The sequence below is a fragment of the Diadema antillarum genome, unplaced genomic scaffold (assembly GCF_040938485.1).
Source record: "Diadema antillarum isolate AM-2024a unplaced genomic scaffold, OU_Dant_1.0 seq00002284_RagTag, whole genome shotgun sequence".
Taxonomy (NCBI): domain Eukaryota; kingdom Metazoa; phylum Echinodermata; class Echinoidea; order Diadematoida; family Diadematidae; genus Diadema; species Diadema antillarum.
Genome location: NW_027272908.1, coordinates 7,159 through 30,904, shown reverse-complemented (window position 1 = coordinate 30,904; position 23,746 = coordinate 7,159). Strand labels below are relative to the sequence as shown.

The following is a 23,746-nucleotide window of genomic DNA, read 5'->3' as shown; positions in this document are numbered from 1 at the left end:
ATATATCATACGAAAGTCAATATACAAATGGTGACTCAAAGATGATAAAAAAGACATCTATTTCCTTTTGCTTTACGGGCATTTTTAAATTTATTTCGTGTACCCTCTCCACGACCAGTTATCCCAGTTTCGTGTCACTAAGATAGTAGTGATTGCCCGGAGTAGTGAACAATGTCATGAGGCTAATATTTCGAACAGTGATTTACTGCCATAATGTGTGATAGATATGTCGTCATTGAAACCTTATATCGATAATGATGGTTCATAAAAAATTGCGAAATCTTTTTAAATCTTTCTAATTTCTAATTTTCTCAATCTACTCGCTCTATCATCCCGTTGTATCAGTAGGCATATTTTTTTTCTTGCAATATTATTCATACTCAGGATTTCCTTGCAAAGAATTTTTGCCCATTTTTCTTTTTCAACAAAACTGTAAACAATCATTAACACTGAATGAAGATTGGCATACAACATTTTTATGTGACTGTATGACTGTATGAACAGTCTCCCTGAAGTATCCAGTCAGCAGTAAACACAGATTATAAATGTTTCCAAAAGAAAGGTAAAAACCTATTTGTTCCAGAAGTAAGACTTCTTTGTAATTGTGTTTTAATTCCGACACATATATAGTTTGTTCATGATTTTACAAGTTATGAAGTCATTGTTTTTTTTTTCTCTCTATTGCTATGTACAGTAAGATATTGTTATTATCTTGTATTTAGTCGAAATTGTTGAAGAGTCTATAAAAGGCGCTGTATAAATATCGGTTGTTATACGTTTAAAACGTAATAGTCAGAGAGCATGAATACCTTTCTGAAATCTTCGTGTTCTCTGTCTTTTGTTCTTGTCCGGACGCTCCCCCTTCTGCCTGTCCTCCTGGCATGAGAGCACTGCTCTCAGACGGTTCTTGTTCTGTGGTACCTTTAATATCAGATTTCACGTGCATGGGTGCACAGAAATATAAAATCATCAGTGGACGGCTACTCGTCTTTTTAACAATTGAGACAGACAAAAAAAAATAAAGTAGGAAGTCATTACTCAATCACAGCTTGGTAGTATTACACTCACGCGCAGAGGATAGGAAAAAAGATTTTAAAAATTACTGTCTTCTCGTTATTTCTTACGATTGACATGAAAAAAGAACAAAAGAACTGCAGAAGGAATAAACCACATGTCATTTATAATCGACAAAGGAATACTCGCCTGTAGGGCTATTGGTATCAGACTCATGTGCATCTTCTGGCTGTTGCTTCTCCCTACTTTTTCTACAAAGAAGAAAAAAATAAAACGAAAATCAACTACAATCAGCGCATGAATAATCATCGTATTTACACTTGCTAAAGTGCTAAACTTGCTTTAAAAATGTGATCTTGAAAAACTAATTTGCGTAAACCAAATGATTGCCGAATACCAGTTTTTATCATGATGTGATATATATTCATATATACATATATATATATATATATATATATATATATATATATATTTATACATATATTAGCGCTGAGTGAATCGATTCACGTCTTCCAATGATTGTAATTGTCTGTGTATATGCGTATACACATGGATCACTCGCAATCTCTTTCTCAGACTGTTTTATGATCATAACAAGTTTGTACTTATGACCTTCAATTTATAGGGAGGAGGTTATGTTTCCCGAAGTCTATTATAACAGGTAAAAGAAAGAAAGTGACAAACTGTTAACAATTTTTTTTTACTTCTGAGGCAATGGGAAAGTGGTGGGGTAATGACAATATCACCTCATTAAAACTTCAAATTAAAGTGTGACCCATATTACTGGTCAAGATACATATATACCTTTCTGAAATCTTCGTGTTCTCTGTCTTTTCTTCCTGCCCTGAGGTTCCTCCTTCTGCCTGTCCTCCTGGCAGGAGAGCACTGCTCTCAGATGGTTCTTGTTCCGTGGTACCTATAAACGGATTTCACGTGCATCGGTACATAAAATCTTCAGTGGACGGATACTCGTCATTTTAACGATTGAGACAGACCAAAAAAAAGATATTTTTAGGAAATTATTAATCAGACACAGCTAATAATATTACGCGCAGATAGGGATAGGGAAAAAGATAGTTATCAATTACTGTCTTCTCGTTATTTCTTACGACGGACATGAAAGAAGAACAAGAGGACGGCGGAAGGAATAAATCACATGTCATTTATAATCGACAAAAGAATACTCGCCTGTCGGGCTATTGTTATCCGATTCCTGTGCATCTTCTGGCTGTTGTTTCCTACCACTTTTTCTGAAAAGAAAAAAAAAATGAGGGTCAACTACATTCGGCCAATGATACCGTGAATACGTTGCGTTCGTACGAACGTCACTTTCCGTACGAATTCTGGAGTTTGTAGAGACTTGTACGGCCGCCTTACGAAGAGAGGGTTTCGTACGAAGTAAAAAAGCAAAACAAAAAAGAAACAAAAAAACGGTCTACCAACGCACGTTTCGTACGACCTTCTTAAGAATATCTTACGAAATTGTTTAAAAATCGTTCGTACGGCGTTCATAGCAGTTCTTAATGGTACTAGGTGTCACAAAAAAAAAAATCCCACTTTCTATCCTTAATAGTTCAAAAACTATTTATCAGATAACACTGACATACATATGAGCAATAGCTGAACAATGTACAATTTTGTTGGAGGAAATTTTACGATGAAAAATTAAATTTAATTAAACATTAATTTTTCTATTAGGTTTCAGATTTTGTTCTATTTTCAACCCTCTGTACAAAACTTTTCACTTTGCACAGAAGTCAGTTGATGTGTATGGGAGTGTGTAGTTGACACCAAGACAATGGTCCTGGACAATGACCAAGATTTAAATGCTCCATTATTTTTTCATGAGGAATTCCACTATGACAGCTAGTCTTTATTCATTCTGAAATGTGGTGTATACAAGCACATGGAAACATGTGCTTACTTTTTTGATGTGCATGCCCTTTTGCCAGGAATTCGGACCAGCAGTGCCCAGGGAAATCCATCATGAATAATTGATAAAGCATTCACGTGCCTTGGAGCAGAGCTCTTAACAGGTGGTATCCAGGTCCATTGTTCAGGGTCATTGTAAGTACACACTCACATACACATCATTACTTCCTGTGTAAAGTTCAGGTTTTGCACAGAGTTAAGGGTTCATACTTGCTATTTATGAGGTAATCAAACTTGTTATTTATGAGCTAACTAATATGAGTCCTATGCACTGCCGAGAGCTATGAGGTACCAAAATTCATAAATATGATTAAAGGGTTTGTACAGCTCTGGTCAAGGTGAGGATTTAGCTTTTAACATTTTGCGAGATATTAAGAAATCACTCTGTGAGATGTCAAAGAGCATGTAATTCTAATGGGTATCAAAAGTTTATTTGATGAAAATCGGTTTTGAAGTGGCTGAGATATCCAAATACAAGGTGAAACAAAGATATCCTAATAAAGTTGTGACATGTTGTCTTTTATTATTATCACTTTTTTGGATATCTCAGCCTTTTGAAAACCAATTTTCATCAAATAAATGTTGAATCCTTCTTAAAACTACATGCTCTTTCATATTTCATAAGAGGTTTCTCATTATCTCACTTAGAAATAAAAAAAAAAACATGAATCTCCACCTCAACTAGTACTGTACAGCCCCTTTTAGCAATTGCTGTTGTTGTGGTTTTTTTTTGGGGGGGGGGGAGGAAACAATCTTTTCCAACTGAATCTCATTTCGGGAGCCTTCAAGCATGGAGTAATTAAAAAATAGTGCTATCCCGTTTCATGATGCCACTTTATTTTCTCTCGTGCCTTTACGTGAAAAAAAAAATCTTATACTGCTGTTGCTATCCTTAAATAGGGAATTATATATTCCTGATGAAGTAACTTAACTTAACAAAATATTGCAATAAATGTAGTTTTTCTTCAATGACTTGTATATATCGTTTCATATTATCCTCACCTTTCTATTTACGTTTTTTATGTCTCTTTCTAATACAAACAGGATATTCTGTGCCTCTCATAAAAAAATCATCTTGCAAATTGATAAGAAGCTGATCTCTAAGTAGTTGAATGGGATTTGTGCGATAAGAAATTACTATTCAAGGTATTAAAAGCAGCACTTTGAGAGAAGATTTGAGTGGAACCTTTTTGTCATGATATAATATATATATACATATGGAGATTGTGTGAGAGATAGTTCCCTGGGTCCCGAACGTGCGCGGTACCACATTGTTGGTTGCATATATATTGAAAGAAATTGAAAGAAATTTCTTTATATATACACTCAGCAAAAAAAGTAAGTTCCTCCCTAACATTTTTGGATATATCTCAAAAAGTATTTTACGGATGTTCATAATTTGAACGGGAATGGATAGGGAATTTCATTACTCATAACAGGAGTGGCATATCATTGCCACCAGATATCATCATTGGTGTAAAAAATCGCATTTTATGTCAAAATGCATGGGGGAAAAAGTTGCACTTTAGGCCATAGAGAGCATATTGTATACATTTCCTATGTAAGTTATCAAATGATCTTTTTAAATTGTGTAATTCTCAAGAATTTCTTCAGGACAATGTGCTTCCCTATTAAACAGATGCTATGCATACTTTTTGAACAATAAGCCTTCTCAATATGAAAATAATGGTAGAAGCCATGTGATTTGTAATTCCAATTTAGGTTGATCACATTAATGTGCCTGTGGGCATTTTGCATCATGCCCTCAAGTTGTAGATCAGTTTGCTGAGGGAAATGACATCGAACGTATGGAGTGGCCTGCAAGATCCCCTGACTTTAATCCAGTAGAAAATCTTTGGGATATCATTAAGTGGAAAGCGAGCAAGACGTTGAAAGATGATACTTCACTGCAAGAATTTCAGCGCATCTTGCAGAGAGCATGGACCAACATGCACCAACATGCGCCAAGTACAAACTTTAGTTAACAGTATGAGGAGGAGATGGCAGCTGGTCATTGCGGGTGGTTGACATTCAATTATCAAATACTTCACTATATGCTCATGAAAAGAAAGAGATAGAGAAATATGCAATAACCCATGCTTAAATGTTCAGAATCATGAGTGATTGTTTGATTATTTGTGTAAAAGTCATTGCAAATCACTAAAGTGCAACTTTTGTTTCCATGCATTTTGAAATAAAATGCATTTTTTCACACCAATAATGATATCTGGTGGCAATGATTTGCCACTCATGTTATGAGTAATAAAATTCTTTATCCATTTCCGCTTGAATTATGAAAATCGGTTGAATACTTTTTGAGATATATCCACAAATGCTAGGGGGGAACTTACTTTTTTTGCTGAGTGTATATATATATATATATATATATATATATATATATATATAGTAAATAGGTAGAGTGAAATTTGCGTTGTGATTGGTTGGATAGTATCACGTGATTGTGCAAAAATTGTGTTATAGTGGCACGACCGTGCCACTATAACGCTTACAGTGCGTGCCTACGCTTTATGTACGAAGAGATTCGCGCAAGGTGGTCTAGGGAGGGCCGATGGACGTAGTAAGACAAGGCCAAGCATTTCAACGTCATGCGCGCGTAAAGCTACTGGACGCAGAATGTAGGAGTTTATAAGCGAGTCTGCTCTGTGATGTGCTATATACGCATACACGGCTGTACTAGCGCCGCACGCTGTGTACAGTTTATACGTAAACTACGGTAGGTCGCGGTTAACTCTGCGTGCAACAAGTGCAGTACGGAAATACATGTAGATCGAGGGATCTATTTACTATAACAATTAGTGCATGTTCTATTGATGCACCAGTACTGGACTATAGAACTCCAAATACTAAATTATCCCGAGTGCTGTTTTGTTTCACCGAGGCCGCAGGCCGAGGTGAATAGAACTGCACGAGGGATAATTTAGTATTTATCGTTCTCTAATCCAGTATAGTGCATCATAGAGCATGCACTATCTGTATAATAGATATATTTATATATAATATATTAGTACTAGTATTCTTCATTTGAAATATTCAGTCAAAAATATGTAATCTTGACAATTTGATTTGCGTTGACGAAATGGTTTCAGAATACCATGTGAGATATGGATATATGACATCTTTCTTTTTAAAAAGATCAAGCTGAATAAATTGATTCAAGTCTTTGAACGATGATTGTAAAAATAAAATGTGTATGATACAGGTTTATCATTCGCATCCTCTTTCTCAGACTGTTATAGGATCATTACAACTTGTTACTTATGACTCAATATATCAAATTGAACATAAACTTGAATTGATTTTCTTGAGAATCACTTATGTCGTTTACTAACGTTTTATCATATATCTTATTGAAATCTCAGTTATGTACAGATGACTTTCATCTTTCATCAAAGTGACTAAATTATCCCTTGAAAGGGCTCATAATTATCACACGCATATCAATGTTCGATTTTAGAGAAAATTTCAGTTTTGTTAATGACAATATTCAAGGTTGGTAGAATCGTTTATTACTGGAAATGGAAATGTCGCTACGGCGACTCGTATGTCTCCGTCAGTATGCATGGTTACCCTTGTAGGTCTATGGTACGTCTTGAAAATGTGTGACGACAGTTTCACATAAGTGGCAAAATATTCACATGACACGTTTGTCACAAATGTGTTGAGTGTTCACTTTCCTTGAACTAATTTTTTATTGGATAAATGGCTATTTTGGTATAATGGCAGGTTTGGGGGATTTGAGGATTTTTACTCGACCTTTGACACTTTTATAAGTGTATACATTGAGTAGTTTCCAAGGTATGGATAAAAGGTGTTTTAGTAGTCCTTTCTCGAAGAATATCCAGGTGCGATTTTAGAAAAGTTTGCATTTATGAGCAACAATGTAAAAAAACGCTGTAGAAACGATGACAGAATGTCAGTCTAGCCTTCTAATTAAAAAAAAATGAATAAATTTGTGACATTTACTCCAACTACCCTAAGTGAGTGTACTTGCATTTCTTATTTGGAAGTTTCCTGTGTTTATATTCCGAAGGAAAAGCAAGTTTTCAACAAAAATTAAAAAAAAGACCATCAAATCGATGTAAGGCGAAGTCATAAATACCTCCTTGTATCATTTGTGTGTGTTGTCCTTTCTTCTGGGGTTGACGTTCCGTCGCCTGGTTGTCCGGGTAACTCGAGACGGTCTTTCTCGTAGGGTTTCTCTTTCCCGGTACCTATGTTATGATTTTTTTTTTGCAGGAATACACACATAAAAGATTCAATTCCATTAACGCCCTCTTGTTATTTTTTACAGCCGATATTCAAAGGAAATAGAAAGGGACTGAGGAAGGAACAAATTATATTGTTGACGCTTATACATACCTGAAGGCTCGTTGCTATCACTTCCTGGCCCCCAAAATGAGATTCAGTGGGCATAGATTGTTTTGCCTACATTTTTTAGCATTACTTGAATGACTCTTGATTACGGCGAGTGTAAACGCTACATGACATGTTCTGAACTTATCTGATTTCGTTCCTTTGTTTTTCTCCTGTCCTACCTGTTGTCAGAAAAAATGGGGAGAAACATGAACCAGAAGATGCACAAGGAAGTGATAGCAACGAGCCTTCAGGTATGTATAAGCGTCAACAATATAAAGTAATGCTATAATGTAAACGGAAATCTCAAGTGAAAGGCAATCCAGTTCAGCTAGAAAGGCAGAAAAATGATGCCCCTGTGTGGAACTTACATGATCCTTTTGTATTGTCTTTGTCTGTGCCTTTTGTTTTCCTCGTTCTGTGTTCGTTCTTCAGCACCCATAGGAGTTTGATTGTACGAAAAAAAAAGTTATTATGAACGGCTTCTCATAACTGCTAGTCACTGCTATACAAAGAAAAACCAACACAAAGACTCCAACTCTCCCGCTTTCGACAGGAGATCTCCCGCCGAAAGCCCATTTTTGCAAAATCTCCCCTTCTCCCGCTTGAGATTAAAATTTTTCTCCCCCCCCCCCCCCCGGCTCTGTGTCTCCAGCTTGAAATGATTTCTTACTAAGTGTCATCGTATGTTGAAAGATAAGCCTTAGATAGCACGAGAGAGCATCTAGAACCGTTAGAGCTTCCAGGACCCTTAAGCGGGCCGTGGACCCCGGCCGTACGGAACTTCGAGCTTCCCGCTCGTGATGTGCGCGAAGCGCACATCAAGTTAGAGTCTCCCGTTTGCTAGGGGTTTTGGGCGGGAGAATCTCCAGATCAGAAGGTGCTTGGGGTTGGAGTCTCTGCCAACAGGATTGTGAAATTGATAAAGCCCACAGTGTACAAGACAAAGTTTAACTACTCATGACAAAAACAGGCTTGAATAGAACAAGATGATGTATCACTGGTTCGTGATGGCAAATGAGACAGTGTGTAAGTAATGCTAATATGCAATGCAGTTCGGACTCATCCATAAAAGAGTACAATTCTCGCCAGCTATGAGTCGACGATGGAAATTTGTGTGCAATCATCGGATCACTCTTATTGTTTTAATCTAACTAATTTTACTACCTAAATGATTCCTCTGCAACAGCTTCACTTCGTCCATAATATTATTGCATTTACCCACAAAAATTATTACAATGTGTAGACCACGAACTTGATATAGATTTTTCTATTTACCTAATTTCATTGAGTCCAAAGAAATACCTTGATATTAAAGTCTTCCCCTTCCAGTACATCCATTACACAGAAACTATTCAGAATTCTTTAAATTCAGAGAGGTATACCCTCTCAGGTCTTTCATTTCATTTGATTTTGATTCACTTCATACTTCTCATGAGAATGACATAGAAATACTATCATCCGATAAAGAAGATAATACAGTGCAAATTATTTGAAACATTCATCTGAACCTACATCTATCTCGATACTTATAATAAACGTAGTGGTCAATTAACACTAGTATCGGGAACTTTCATACTATAATCAAGTATAGTAGGAGTAATAAGATGGAGCCTATGAGGTCTAAACACGCTAACATGATCATAAGAAACTCATAGGGAGCAAAGTGATAAATTCAAAAAGAAAATGTTCATGGCAAAAATCTATACCGTTTAGCCACTGTCAAATACAACTACTTGGTTATTCGATTGTATCCTGCGTCGTGAATTTAATATCAACGAATCATTCTTACAATTGCATAGGCCCTTCACTGGTATAATGTGAACAATATTATGTCAAATAGAATGAAAACAGTGCAGTTGCCGAGAAATTCTATGACAGAGCAGCTTTTCATCGGTATCTATCACTTTGTAACCAAAAACCTTCTGGTTACACACCTTTTCTTCTTCTTTTCCTCCAGCGTATCAATATGGTGATGATGATGATGACTGTCAAAATAGCGACGAACACTCCAGCGATTGGTCCAATTATGATCCAGGCGTTCTTGACTGAAAAGCAAAACACCGAAGACAGAAAAGAAAGTTTCCAATGCGTTATGTACGATATCGGTGCGTGTAAAACTAGCTTTGTGTTGGTAGAAAAACAAATCGATGCAAATAAATCATTGCGTTTTAAATTACTTGTTACCCGTTACTTACTTTTCCTTTCGTCATCACGTATTTTATTGGAAGAGCGAGGGCATAACATGTATATAATATGATATAATATATATATATATATATATATATATATATATACACTCACACACAATGACTTTTGGCTTCTAAAAAAAATAAAATATATAGAATGCGCAAAAACATCGAAGACTCTTCCAGGATTGTGACCCAAGATTCTTCCCATCGCATGCTAGTATGGGGCACTCACTATGAGAACCCCAAACAATTTTTTTTTAAGTGCTGAGGCTCTTTTAAAATGAAATTTTTACAGATCTCTCTTTAGTAGTTATTCTTTACACGTGTCATAATAATTATCTGGGGTCATTTAAGAGGGAATGGTTCTATTACAAACCACTTATGTATTTATATTCGTGTGTTTCATGATAATATGTTTATAACCAATAACCGCTGAGGCACACTCCCACTTTTCTGAACGGGATTTTACAGTCATGAATAATAATTATTTATGAGTTGCCGCACGGATCGGTGCGTCTCCTCCCCCCCCCCCCCCCCTCTCTCTCTCTCTCTCTCTCTCTCCCTCTCTCTCCCTTTCTAGTACAAAATGAAAGGGCTTGTTTCTCCTCTTGAGACGTATTTCTTTAAAATAATCAAAAATGAAATGCGAAAGGTAGACAATTCTAATTTTAACATACAAATATCAGTGAGTGATACAAGCTCTTACCGACGAGGTTTTTTGTTTTATTGGTTTGTTGTTGGGGTCTTTTTTGTGTATGATTGTTGACCTTGCGCAATTTAGGCGTTGAATATGTAAACACAAGCATAGTTCAAATCAGGCGGTTGCTAGCCTCGTTTCAGGAGTAATGAATTTGTGATTATCCATGTCGTACACAACCTCAAGCGAGCAAGCATACACACGAACACGTTACCAACAGTTCTAGTGGTATCCCGCATACACCCGTTATGTTTCCACACTGATAACCATACTGCCAACGAAAGTTTTATCACATCTCAACCATGGTGTGTTATGTAATATTCTCTCCGACAGCTCGTCTTCCCAATGATATAATTTTCAAGCAGATGGAAGCCATGATTAATGTTACAGTCAACGTCTTGCGAGAACCTCGGAAAAGTCGATTAACTTGGCAATAATATTTAATTAACACGAATTCAGGAAAAATTATACATAATACATACTTATGGTAGTTAATGTATTTATGGTATCTTCCCCCAGTACTTCAAGACCACAGCGGTGATCTCGACGGGAAAAGGGACAGGAGACTTCTTCACACCCTGCTCCCCCCCCCCCATTCTAAGGTTTTTTTTTTCTTTTTGCCATTTGTTTGCACATAATTTACATGATGGACTTTCTTTACCTGGGAACATATTCACTAATAAAATGTGTATAAAACCTTAATTTACCCAATCACCTTCCGGATATAAAATGATGATGTCCTGGTGACAAATATGATTTATTGTCTTCTACTCATTGAATGTCTGATGGATGATTTAAGAAGTGAAACCCTAAAACTCTAGAACTCCATAGGTTAAATACATCCTAGATATTTGTTATTGTAATATTCAGATAGTGTATTCTCCAAATATATTTTAATACTTATCTTCTTTTTTTGTTGTTTTTTTTTTTATCACAGGACACCCACCCCATATCTTTCGAGAAGTTTGAAGGGGATATACTATCCATCCAGAACTAGGAATTTTATGGGGATTCAAAATCCGAAAAAAAGTGGAATTTTTCTATGAAAATATATTTCTCCCGGGTTTGATACGGACGGAGTACATTTTCAAGCGTAAAAAAAATAATCAGTTAAATTTGTACCTTCCGTAGTTTAGCTTGACTTATTTTCCTGGTTCTTAATTGTTTAGACTGTAACTAGCCTATGTAACTAATTTCATATAACTAGCCTATCATCATCCTTCTTGAATTTGTGTTGCTGAAAATTTCAACCACATCGTTCACTTATATAATTTCCAGGTAATAATGTGCACGACTTCTTTAGTGCAGCCCATGGCCGTACGCAGAAATATTTTGAGCTATGGAGGCGCAGGACTAAATGTTCTTTTGGGGGAACACTCAAACAAGGGAAGGGTGTGTAGAGGGAATCACTATCGGTCGGTAGGTATTACAGGTCTTTTGCAAATCTGCCCATCAGTTTACCTTTTTAAATTTTTCGAGTGATTAATTTGAAATTTGTAATGCAGTCATTAGTGTCCGCAATGTGCAGGGCAGTGCGTTAACGACAAGTTACGAAGAATTACGCGACAAGTATAATTTTGAGATGTGCAGAACACATCTTTCGTCGATTTTTATTTAAAATTGTCTGTCTGAAATGTACACCAGATCTTTGTATTGTAAAAATGGTAAAGCTCCTTCGCGTACCCCCTCCCCTCCTTTCTGTCCCTCGCATGTGTGCTCCCAAGAATATTGAACATTATCATTATTGCCTACCCCCCCCCCCATTTTAAATTTAAAAAAAAAATTATCCGTAAAATGTGCGTTTTCCCCCGGGCGAGAGCATACTCGTTTCCGTACCCCTCCCCCACCTCGTTACATGAAATCCCCACCACTATTAATCGCATGTTATTAAAACAAGTCATATTTTAAGAAAACAAGTAAAGAATCTCCGTCTATGCAATGTTTAAGCAATACCAGTTGCATGGTTCTTGCCTACACCCCAAGTTCACAAGTTGTTTTTTGTTTGTCATCGTGTAGAGTGTAGCTATAGAGTATACCTGTCGTATTATTTACCTCCCTGTCTTTCTTCCTTTCTCTCTCCTTCTCTCATTTCTCTATCTATAAATTCATTAGAGAACATGCATGATACATTTTAAACGATGTTTATTTACATATTATTATATGTTGTAACCCTACTGGACGTCCCAGCCAAGCTTTTCATAGCTTATGACCATCCACGCAAAACATATAACCTATTCCATTTACAAACTAAGTACATGTTTGTGTAAAATGTAGGCCGATGTATATTCATTTCGTGAATAAATCAAATCAAATCAAATCAAAATCAAAATGAAAATCACAAGAAACCTGCTTTGGATTACCTTCTTCATCACCTTCCATTTCTTTGAAGAAGACTTGCTTTCTTCCTGTGGTCACTGTGCCATTAGGTAATACATATGACGCTTCGCAAGTGTAATTTCCTTCACGGGGCACGGTACTTCTGATGGTTAGAATGTACGTTTCATCTTCTTGAACCGAAGACTCAGGAGTAAGGTCCTGATGAAGCCATTCTAGTGTCGCCTTGCCGTCGGGGTAGAATCCTGACAAAATGCACGTGATATTAGTTTCTGTTTCTGCAGATAATAAGTTGCAGGTTTCGTCCTGGCCAAAGGCGTTGCATTCCGTAACCTGAGGAAACGGTTTGGATGGTGTCGCTGAAGAAGAAACGATACCAAGTAAAGAAAAATATACAATTTACTCTAATGACAGGTTCATGAACCAAACAAGAAAGTCAGTCATTTCTATTGTCCTGAAATAGATGGTCAATCTGGTTCGGTTTTCTTAAATTCCGGAAGGTCTCATCATGTTACTCCAAGGAGCACTATCTAAAGACAAACTTGATTGCCTTAAAAAAAAACCAATATCCACGAATGTAGCTGTATAATCAAATGTAATTAAATTTTATATTATTATACGTGTGTGTGACAGAGAGAGAGAGAGAGAGAGAGAGAGAGGTTGAGGGAGAGGGAGAGTTGGGAATACAGTAATTAACTGATTGTCACTTGTTGGGAAAATCATACCAAAGACGTCGAGACAAGACACGATATCCAACACTGCTGTCTGGTTTATCCTGTCTACGTCACACGTGTAGATCCCTTCATCCGCGATGGAAACAGACATGATCACCAGAGTCGATGTTTCGACATCCAGTTGGACATGGTCCGAGGTGTAGTTTTCATGGTATGTGAGTTCTTGTTTGAAGTAGGTTAAGACTTTTTTCCGTTCCATTCCTTCGTTTTCTTGATAGAACCAATACGAGTTTCTCGTATCACCCGTGAAGGTGCATGGTATGTGTGCTTGTTGGCCAGCTTCTCCTGTAATTCTGGTCCCCTCACAAGATAACACAGCAGCGGGAAGAAGAGTCACTAGCAACACGACGACACATATCTTACCTGCAATTTACAATGAGAAATTAAATATTGTGCTACATTTCCACACAATGACGTGTCTTTGTAATGATGTCCACATATTTCATATAAACAATCTCAATTTTACTTTGCAGTCATTATTTTATTTGTTGCCCCCATAAATCACATAATGAAATTTAAATTAAAGTAAATATAAAAATAAGTCTATGAAATTGTTGTACAAACATTTTTAGTCCGAAAACTATTTGTTGTGGGCTGTGGCCATAAAATGAGTTTTCGGACAACATTGGCAAAGCCCGGGTGCGTGAAAACTCTGCAGACAGCACCTACTAAAATTCTCGAAATGGAATATCTTTAGTACTAAGCATACGCGCATTGCGAACATATTTAAGGTGCTTTGAGAGAAGCAATCAAAATGGTGGTAGATAAGGAATAACTCGTATTCTTAATCAAGAGATCACAATCTTAACAGAGTCTTTAATGACAGATATTCATTTCTGGCACTTTGCCATGGTTACCACTCCATCTCGTGCCTAATTTTTAATTGTACGACTGAAGAGATCTGTTTGTTAACATCAACAAGCAAACAAACTTTGACCGTATTTTAACTATTAATTGTATCCCCCGGCATGTAATGCTGGAGGAAACTTTGGATTCAGCATCGTTACGCCGCCGCCGCCGCCGCCGCATCACATTCTCTCGTGCGCTCTAGCGGCCACAAACATATAATAATAATAATAATACAGGGTACTTATAATGCGCCAATTCCACATAGCTAGCATGCTCAAGGTGCAGTAGAAGAAGTAACTTATGAAATACAAAAATCCTTACACAAACATGCACACGAAAATGAATGACACAATAATGATAATGACAAAATATATATATCATAATATACAATTCTACTGGAAAATGGTCATGAACAAATGAGTCTTGAGGGCAACTTTAGAGGAGTCAACATTCGAAATGTAACGAATAGCTTGATTCCACAGGTAAGGTCCAGCATGTGCAAATGACCGATCCCCCCATGATTTCTTCGTTTTTGGAACAAGCAATCTACAATCGGATGACACATCTGGGAGGATTATAAAATGTCAGCAGATTAACATTGTACTCTGGGGCAGATCCGTGTATGCAATAAATAGTTTAAATACAATGCGAGATTCAACAGGTAACCAATGCAATGAGGACAAAACAGGGGTAATGTGAGTATTTCTCCTGGTAAGGGTAACAATGCGGGATGCTGAATTTTGCAATTTTTGTAACCGTGAAAGTTGAGATTGTGGTAGCTGAAAGAGGAGTGCATTATAAAGTCAAGTCGGGATGATGTAAGAGCATGAAATATTTTTTTCTGTGGCTGAACGAGTTGAATACTTGCGAATAATGCCCAAATTGCGTAACTGATATCTCACGGATTTACAGACAGCAGAGATCTGAACAGACATGGACATTGTAGAATCAAATAATACTCCAAGATTTTTATACGATTTAGATGGAGCAATAACCACATTATTGTCAACCGTTCAAGAAGGAAGACTAACCTTGTCAAGTAGAACTTTGGAACCATTAAATAATAACTCTGACTTTTCCTGATTTAACTTCAATGAATGCGAGCTCATTACTTTTTGATATCATGGATGCAAGCTTCAAGTTTCCGAATGATGTCAACGACATTGGTTTGGATAGGTAGAAATGCTGTATATGATTATCTGGATACCATCAGCATAACAATGATAGTTAAAGGAGTGACAATGTAAAATCTCTTTCAAACCAGTATAAGTCAGATAAATCGAGTAAAGCGTTGGGCCCCCGACAGATCCTTGTGGGACACCACAGGCTATAGAGCAGGATCGGATTTTGCATTATTAACACAAACAACCTGAAACCTTTCAGATAAGTATGACTTGAACCACTCAAGAGCTTTACCATCAACACCTAATGACTTCAAAGTATTCACCAGAATCGTATGATTAACAGTATCAAATGCGGATGATAAATCAAGCAGTAAGAGAATAGTAATCTTTCCATCATCCATATCTCTCAAAATATCATTGGGTAAGTTAACTAGTAAGGTCTCAACACTATGATGCGGCCGATATGCTGACTGACGGTTATCTAAGAGATTATTCTCCAGCAGATAGTCTGATAATCGTGAAAAGACAGCACGCTCAAGGATCTTGGACAAAAATGGAAGGTTCGATACAGGCCGGTAATGCTGCAGAGCCTCAGGATCAAGAGATGGCTTCTTTAACAAAGGGTAAATCTAAGCCAACTTCAATGAGACTGGGACTGATGCCTGCTGAAGACTCAAATTACAATGCTGGCTATTATAGGTGCAATAACTGTAGCACACTCTTTCACTAAAATGGTATGAATCGGATCTAACTCGCAGGACTTTGGTGATATTTATGTTGCGCAGAAGTTTCTCAATCTCAGCTGGAGTGGTAGATTCAAATGGTAACAAAGATGCACTTGCTTGCACGGGTGGTTGAGGGGTGATATCTACATGAAATTTGCTACATTATGTTACTAATCTTTGACTTGAAGAACTGGATGAAGAGCTGTGCCAAGGATTGAGCATTCACATGAGCTGGAAGGGGTGATGACTTCTTACGATTCAGGAGACGATTAGCCACACTGAATAGACGCTTCGATTCCGATCCGCAAAAAAAAAATTTAAAAAATAAATACATAGACGGATTCTATACATAGACGGATTTCTTTGAAATTTTGTATGGAGGTTCATATTCATAGTGATATCTCCACATGTATTACTTTGGGTGATGCTACCCCCAGTACTTTATAGAATAAAGAAAAAAAAATATATATATATATTTGTGCACAGTTTGTTCGCGCTCTAGTGGTCTTATTTGTTAACGGATTTTGTTCGAATTTTGTATGGAGGTTTATTATAATGCAATCTACAAACCTGTAGATTTTGATGTGCTGCCCCCAGTGTTCCGTCTTTTATAGGGTCACAGGTCATATTGTTGGAGGATGGTTTGTGTGCGCTCTATAGGCTACATTTCTTGACGGATTTTGTTCAAATTTGGTATGAAGGTGGTCTACCATGATATAATCTACAAACGAAGCGGGGGGGGGGCAGGAGGGGCACTTGCCCCAACCCCCACCCCCCCCCCCCCAAAAAAAAAAGAATAAATAAAAGTGTTTTCGGGGGGGGGCAAAACGGGTTTTTAAATTCACTTATTCAAAGACCAAAATGAACAATAAAGACACTTTTCTTGTGTAAAAGTTGTCAATTTCAAAACTGAAAATGCAAAATTGCGATTGCGATATTTATAATACACGAATAATTATCAATACACTAATATTTGATCTTCATACTTAAAGCTAAATACAAAAGAAAACTTATAACATGGTTAGTTGAATTGACTGTGAATATTTACACAATGCACATCATTCATTCCTAACATAAAAAAAAAAAACTATTAGTACTTGATACAGTACAATATCTATTAGAGTAGGAAATCTGCAAGGCATTTACGAAATGCAGATCTTTTGCTTTGTTCACGTATTTTTCGTGGCAATGTGTTCCTTTATTCAAATTTGGTATGAAGGTCTAACAATGATTATGAGATACAAGTTTAAAGATTTCGGATGTGCCGCCCCCCTTGTTCCATTTTTAAAAGTTTCAAAGGTCATATCGTTCATGGACGGTTTGTGTGCGCTCTATAGGCTACATCTCTTGACAGATTTTGTTCGATTCAGTACGAAGCTCTACCCCAGTATAATCTACAGGTCTATTGATTTTGGAAATGCTGCTCCCAATGTTCCTTCTTTTATAGGGTCAAAGGTGATAGTGTTTGTGTCCCCTTTTTAGTGCCGGGGGATACAATCGCATTACTCTGCAATGGAAATTTCTGATTATTGATAGAGCAAAATTACGGTCAAAGTTTGTTTGCTCAATGACAGTGTTTACTTATTCTGACGCAAGCATTTAAACAATGCTCACATTCATCACAATGTCAAAGTCCATCAGTCTTGAACTTGCCCAGCGAACGTACCTGACATATACCATAATCTTTGCCACGAACTGGTTTTGTAACGAGTACAGTAAGCAGTACTAGTGTGTGAGTGGTTTCAGTGGCGGATCCAGAGGGGGGCGTAAGATGCGCACGCCCCCCCCCCCTTTATTTACCGGTAAAAACAAAAGAAATAAAAAGGAAAAAATGAAATTAAATTCGGAAATGGCACCAAAAATAATAGTTACGCCTCCCTCCCCCCTTTACAGAATTCCCTTGATTTTGTTGTAAATTTACAGAACCACCCGTCCGCACCGACATAACATCTGTCATACACCGACAAAACATTCTTGGATCAGCACCGAATGAATACAGCTGTTCACGTCATGTTTGCCAACTCCAACTCTCATGTCCCGAATGGACACTTTTATTACACCCCACCCTGGTTACACCAAGGCACATCACGGTTCTCCGTCACACCTCCCCCCAGCAAGAGGAAAGTTATGAATGCAACTTTTCGACTATACACACCTTCGTTGTAAGGCTTACTTCACTGTTCTTGCTTACTATTAAGCTTACACGATTACAAACTCAAATAGTTTTGTGTTGTTTTCTTAAAACATCACCTGGCATACTACAATTATACTTATAATTACTGATTTTGAGCCTTATCAGAATCAGCTAACTCCGGCATCAATTGTCCACTTTTAGAACGATATATGAAAACTTGACAAGCCCCCTACAAAACATGTAAATACAATAATTACGCAATGTGTCCACAGTAATACACATGTGAAACTGTTTTCAACGGGTGCACATACGGGTGCACATAATCCGGAAAGATTACACCAAATGTAATCAATCATATTTCCAGTAGCATCGATATTTTGACTGAGACTGTATTTTCTGGTAGTCTCGACTGTAAATATATCCTCATATGCTTCACCAATAAACTTACATAACTTCAAACATGTATAGTATTTTTGTTTTTGATAACACATACACTTCATCTTTAAATGTGAAAACCAAACATACACTTTCTTCCTGAAATCGTTCTGACTGTTGCAAAGATATGTCTGTTTCTCCAACACAAACTTTCACTGGAGTTTCACTGAATGAGGTAATAGCACGCATCTCTTGATTATAACAACATCGTATTTAAACACTATGACACATGTGTACATCTACTCAATGTACTCGCTCATAAATCTTATACTTATGTCAACTCTGCGTCATAAGTTAGCCAAAGCAACAACAAAAATTAACCATCGGACATTTCTTTTTGTCACTCCACACATACATGTTTTGTTACTCGTTAGCATGTTATAACATATGTGCAAACTCTGGAAAATATCGAGATCATACTCGACACACAAATGTGACTCTGTCATTCTGTAACGAAATACTTATATACAGGTTATTAATGTACAGAAGTGACATTATATCTTGGCTTCTTTATGCCTCACTGTCACTCAACACCTTTTCATTCATACAAAACAACACAAATTCTTTTGTTTTAACACAAATCGGTTGACATAAAACTCATAATTTGATCAACAGTTTTCCTGTGACTGGCCGTTTGTGTTTGCTATACTATTTTTGCATTTGCTAGCATTAACTCTGTAACGTAACGGTATACATACAAAACTGAATCCTTTGACTCTTTGGGGTAAATTGAATGAAATCAAAATATAAGTGTGCCACTGAAGCACAACTTTCACTGTAATCTTACACACCAAAAATGTTGTATCCTGGCGCTTCCTGTAATGTTGGGTTTTCAAAATACATGTATCATACAATGCTTGGCGTGTAACACATCATGAAATTTTCAAGTAACGTCTCCTTATAAAGACAGAATATTGTGTACTAGTACTTTCTCATACTTCCTAGCATCACTCATATATACTGTTGACGTTTAAAACAAACATGATTGACATGAATACACTTTCCTCCTTCACAGATCCTTGGGAAAGGAAAAAAAACTGAAAGAGAATACATAAACACATGTATACATTGTTATGTACACACAAAAAGTCAACATCAGTTTCTTGTATGTTTTGAGTCTTGTTTGAAATGTTCTGCTTGATGTAGGTTTCACTGTAGATTTGAGATTGTTATCGTTCGGCAACATTATCAGCGCGTGCACAGTTTCAAACTCGCGACAAAGCGTCTGCTAATTTGTTGTCCTTTCCTGTTATGTGCACAATTCTCAGTGGGTACGGCTGGAGAATCAAACTCCAACGGAAGAGACGCTGATTTTTGTGTTTGAAGCGTTCTAAGAATGTCAATGGGTTATGGTCAGTGTACACCACGATGTCTCTTCCACCGTCCAAATACGCTTCGAAATGTTGCACCGCTAGAACGACACTGAGGCATTCCTTCTCCACAGTTGAATACTTTTCCTGATGGCGATTCAGTTTTTTGGAGAAGAAACACACGGGTTTGCTGTGTCCGTTGTCGTCGTCCTGAAGTAGCACGGCTCCTACTCCTCGGTCACTAGCATCCGTAGCTAGCTGGAAGCTCCTCTCGAAGTTTGGTGCGATGAGCACGGGATCGTTCATGAGGATGGCCTTCAGCTTCTGGAACGCACCCTGGCAGCTCGCCGACCACTGGAACGTTGTACCCTTTTTCAACAGGTCCGTCAAGGGCATTACCAAGTGACTGAAATTGGGAACGAACCTCCGGTAAAATCCGCACATTCCCAAGAAGCGCTGAAGCTCCCGTTTCGATGCCGGCACTGGGAAGTCCACGATGGCTCGGACCTTTGCATCTCGTGGTGCGACGCTTCCTCGGCCTACCTTGTGACCTAGGTAGGTCACACAAGCTTTCCCAAACTCACATTTGGCCAGATTCACCACGAGTCCTGCATGTGACAACCTCCGGAACAGCTCTCGAAGATGAGCAACATGCTCCTCCCACGTATTGCTGAAAACCAACACATCGTCTATATAGACAACACAGTTATCATGACCAGCAATAACTCGATTCATCATCCGTTGAAAAGTGGCGGGGGAGTTTTTCATCCCGAAGGGCATGACACGACACTGGCATAACCCGGAGGGCGTGACAAACGCCGAGATCTCTCTTGCATCCTTGTCTAATGGCACCTGCCAATACCCTTTCATCAAATCCAATTTGCTGACATACTCAGCACTTCCTACCCGATCAATACATTCCTCAAAGGAAGCGGAAATGAATCAGTCTTGGTTATGGTATTGACCTTCCTGTAATCTATACAAAACCTGGACGTTCCGTCTGCCTTTGGGACTAGCACTACTGGGGAACTCCAGTTTGAGTTACTAGGCTCTACGATTCCATTTGCAAGCATGAAATCTATCTCCCTATCAACCTGTTCTCTCTTAGCAGGATGAATCCGATATGGATGCTGCTTTATGGGTGCATTGTCACCAACATCTACCGTATGAACAGTATCGTGTGCACAGCCCAATCTATCACTGCAGACCTCCAGAAATTCCAGGAAGATGTCGACAACATCTTGCCTCTCCGAATCAGACAGATGACTGAGCAGTAACTCTGGATTTTCTAGTGCCTTTGAGTTCTCTACTCGCGGAATCATTCCTGACTTGAAACTCACACTCTGAGAATCTGGAGCATCATGTTCAAACTCTTCTGCACTTTTCTCAGCACTGTGTACGACACTCTCACTCACAACTGCACCTCCTTCTTCTACCATCACACGGCTAAATAGCTCCTCAAAAGCCGGAATAGGAATCAACGGCGCAGGTCTAATGGCATGTTGTGGTTTTCCTACCACTTGACATTCATGACACGTTCGACAAAATTCAGACACATCCTTTCTCATCTTGGGCTAGAAGAAATGAGTTCTAATTCTACACAAAGTCTTCTTGACACCCATGTGTCCGGCCATTGGAATTTCATGTGCAAGACGTAGAATTTCCTTTCGATACGGCGGAGGAACAACTATCTGGTAGACAACCGTCCAGTCCTCATCTGCGGGACGATCTGGAGGACGCCATTTCCTCATCAAAACACCAGACTTTACATACAAACAGTCTGGCACTCCCTTCGCCTCATCTACAGTCAATGCACCCTCTCTCAACTTCAACAATTCCTCATCTTCCATTTGTGCTTTGATTAAAGCTGGCTGACTGAACACACCTTCTTCCCAACTTTGTTCTCTTTCACCTTCACTAGTCACCTTACCAAAGAATGTGTCATCAAGAGAAATTTCACTTTCAGACTTCTTTCTCTCACGCTCTGCTTCACTTGCTCGAAACCTGGTGATAGCACATGTTGGAAATACTTCTGGGAATTCATCGACCAGTTTTTCGGTTTCCCGCTCGTACACTGGGACTTCAGAAACAACCGGAAGGACACTCACTCGACCTCCTGCAAGGTCATTACCAAGCAAAAAGGAAACTCCATCCATAGGGAGAAATGGAACAATTCCAACAATCACTTCCCCTGAAATCAGTCCACTATCCAAATTCACTCGGAATAGAGGGACCGCCTGCGTTCCTCCGTTGACATCATGTATCAGTACCTTTCTACCCGTGTTACAATCTATGGGCATACTCTTCACATCTCCTACCATGAGGGACTGTGTAGCTCCAGTATCACGAAGGATGACAACCGGTACTCTAAATTCAGCAATGGTAACTGTACCATTTGAAATGAAGTCCTTGTACTTTTCATCCACACGACTACTTGAACACCTATCTGTCATTTTTGAGACACTGCTTTTCACAACATTTGGATGACGCTGTTCATCACTTACACTTGACTTAACAAAACCATTGGTGGCTGTCTGGTTCGGTTTCTCTTTTGTTTCAGCATCTGAAATGTTCTGTGAACGTGCATGGACTAAACCATGTGTTGCTTTTTGCTTTTGTTTTTCTTTTGCTTCATTTTGTTCCAGCAATCGCCTACATTCAGACTTAATGTGACCTGTTTTCCCACAGAAAAAGCATCTCACTTCTTTGTATTGAGGCCGTGGCGATTTTGGGCGCTCTTTCGGTGATTCAGTCTTTTCCCTATAACTACCGTGCCACTTTTGATTGTCAGGATTTCTCAACTGATCAAACTTACTCTTTCCCTCAGGACTTTTTGTTTTCACTTTATGTGTCAACTCATACTGGTCAGCGGTGACTGCTGCACTCTTTACATCATGTACTCTTCGATCTTCCAAGTATGTTCTCAGATCTGGAGGTGTCGATTTCTTGAACTCCTCCATCAACACTATCCCTCTCAAATTGTCATAAGTGAGATCTACTTTCATTGATCGAACCCATCGATCAAACATAATTTCTTTTTCTCTCTGAAACTCTATGTAGGTCTGTCCCGAACCTCTCCTATATCCTCGAAACTTTTGCCTGTAGGCTTCTGGGACTAACTGATAGGCAAGAAGGACTGCTTCCTTAACTGTGTCATAGTCATTTGCCTCCTCATCCGAGAGAGCAGACACTACTGAATGTGCCTTGCCTGTGAGCTTTTGTTGTACTATCATAGACCAATATTTCTTCTCCCACTCCAAATTCCTGGCTATTCTCCCAAAGGAGAAAAAGAAAGAGTCTACATCCTCTTCATCAAAGCGGGGGACTGTGTTTGCCATTTTTGCAATGTCGGGCGTCTCTGGCCTCGACATAGTAACATTAGGCCTATCCCCTGGGACGCTACTGGCCTGTGCCTGAGTCAACTCGATTTGACGTTGCATTAACCCTTGTTCGAGTCTCAGATTTTCTGCCTTCATTTTTTCTTTTTCTAACTCCAATCTAGCCAGTTCTAGTTGTGTGGAATCTACCCTCATCTCACTAGGTCTAGTAGTAGTAGTAGTACTTGGAGAAGTTCTTCTACCAGCACTCTCAATCTCATCTGTACTCTCACTCTGGTCTGTGTGTTCATATTCTACACCACCCAGTTCAAGCTTCTCCACCAGAACTGCAAAAATTTCTTTCTTTCGACTACACTCTCTGATATCAGCATCTACATGAGTTGCAACCTCAATCAACTGGGCTTTCACTAACCCTCTCAGTCTACCAAGAGTGACGTCTTTCACAAACTCTGCAGCATCGAACTTGGCTGCCATGATTTATTCACATCTAGCTATCCGACTAGATTTCAAGACTACGTCGCTAACGCAACTTCCTACAGTACACTCCGCTGCGT

The 23,746-nt window shown here is 38.4% G+C and overlaps 1 protein-coding gene and 1 long non-coding RNA gene across 2 annotated transcripts; both read right to left on the bottom strand.

The window, feature by feature from the left end:
• Positions 1-860: 860 nt before the first annotated feature.
• Positions 861-1,872, bottom strand: LOC139714470 (uncharacterized). The gene is made up of 3 exons (XR_011709702.1): positions 1,819-1,872; positions 1,204-1,265; positions 861-921 (listed from the first exon to the last, which is right to left on the bottom strand). It is a non-coding gene; the product is annotated as an uncharacterized lncRNA (long non-coding RNA).
• Positions 1,873-2,080: 208 nt separating this feature from the next.
• Positions 2,081-13,630, bottom strand: LOC139714469 (uncharacterized). Its single transcript, XM_071626175.1, has 5 exons — positions 13,269-13,630; positions 12,570-12,902; positions 9,258-9,368; positions 7,067-7,178; positions 2,081-2,264 (listed from the first exon to the last, which is right to left on the bottom strand). Exons 1-5 carry the CDS (start codon positions 13,474-13,476, stop codon positions 2,174-2,176), a joined length of 855 nt encoding a protein of 284 aa, XP_071482276.1. The 5' UTR covers positions 13,477-13,630; the 3' UTR covers positions 2,081-2,173.
• Between the last annotated feature and the right edge of the window lie 10,116 nt (positions 13,631-23,746).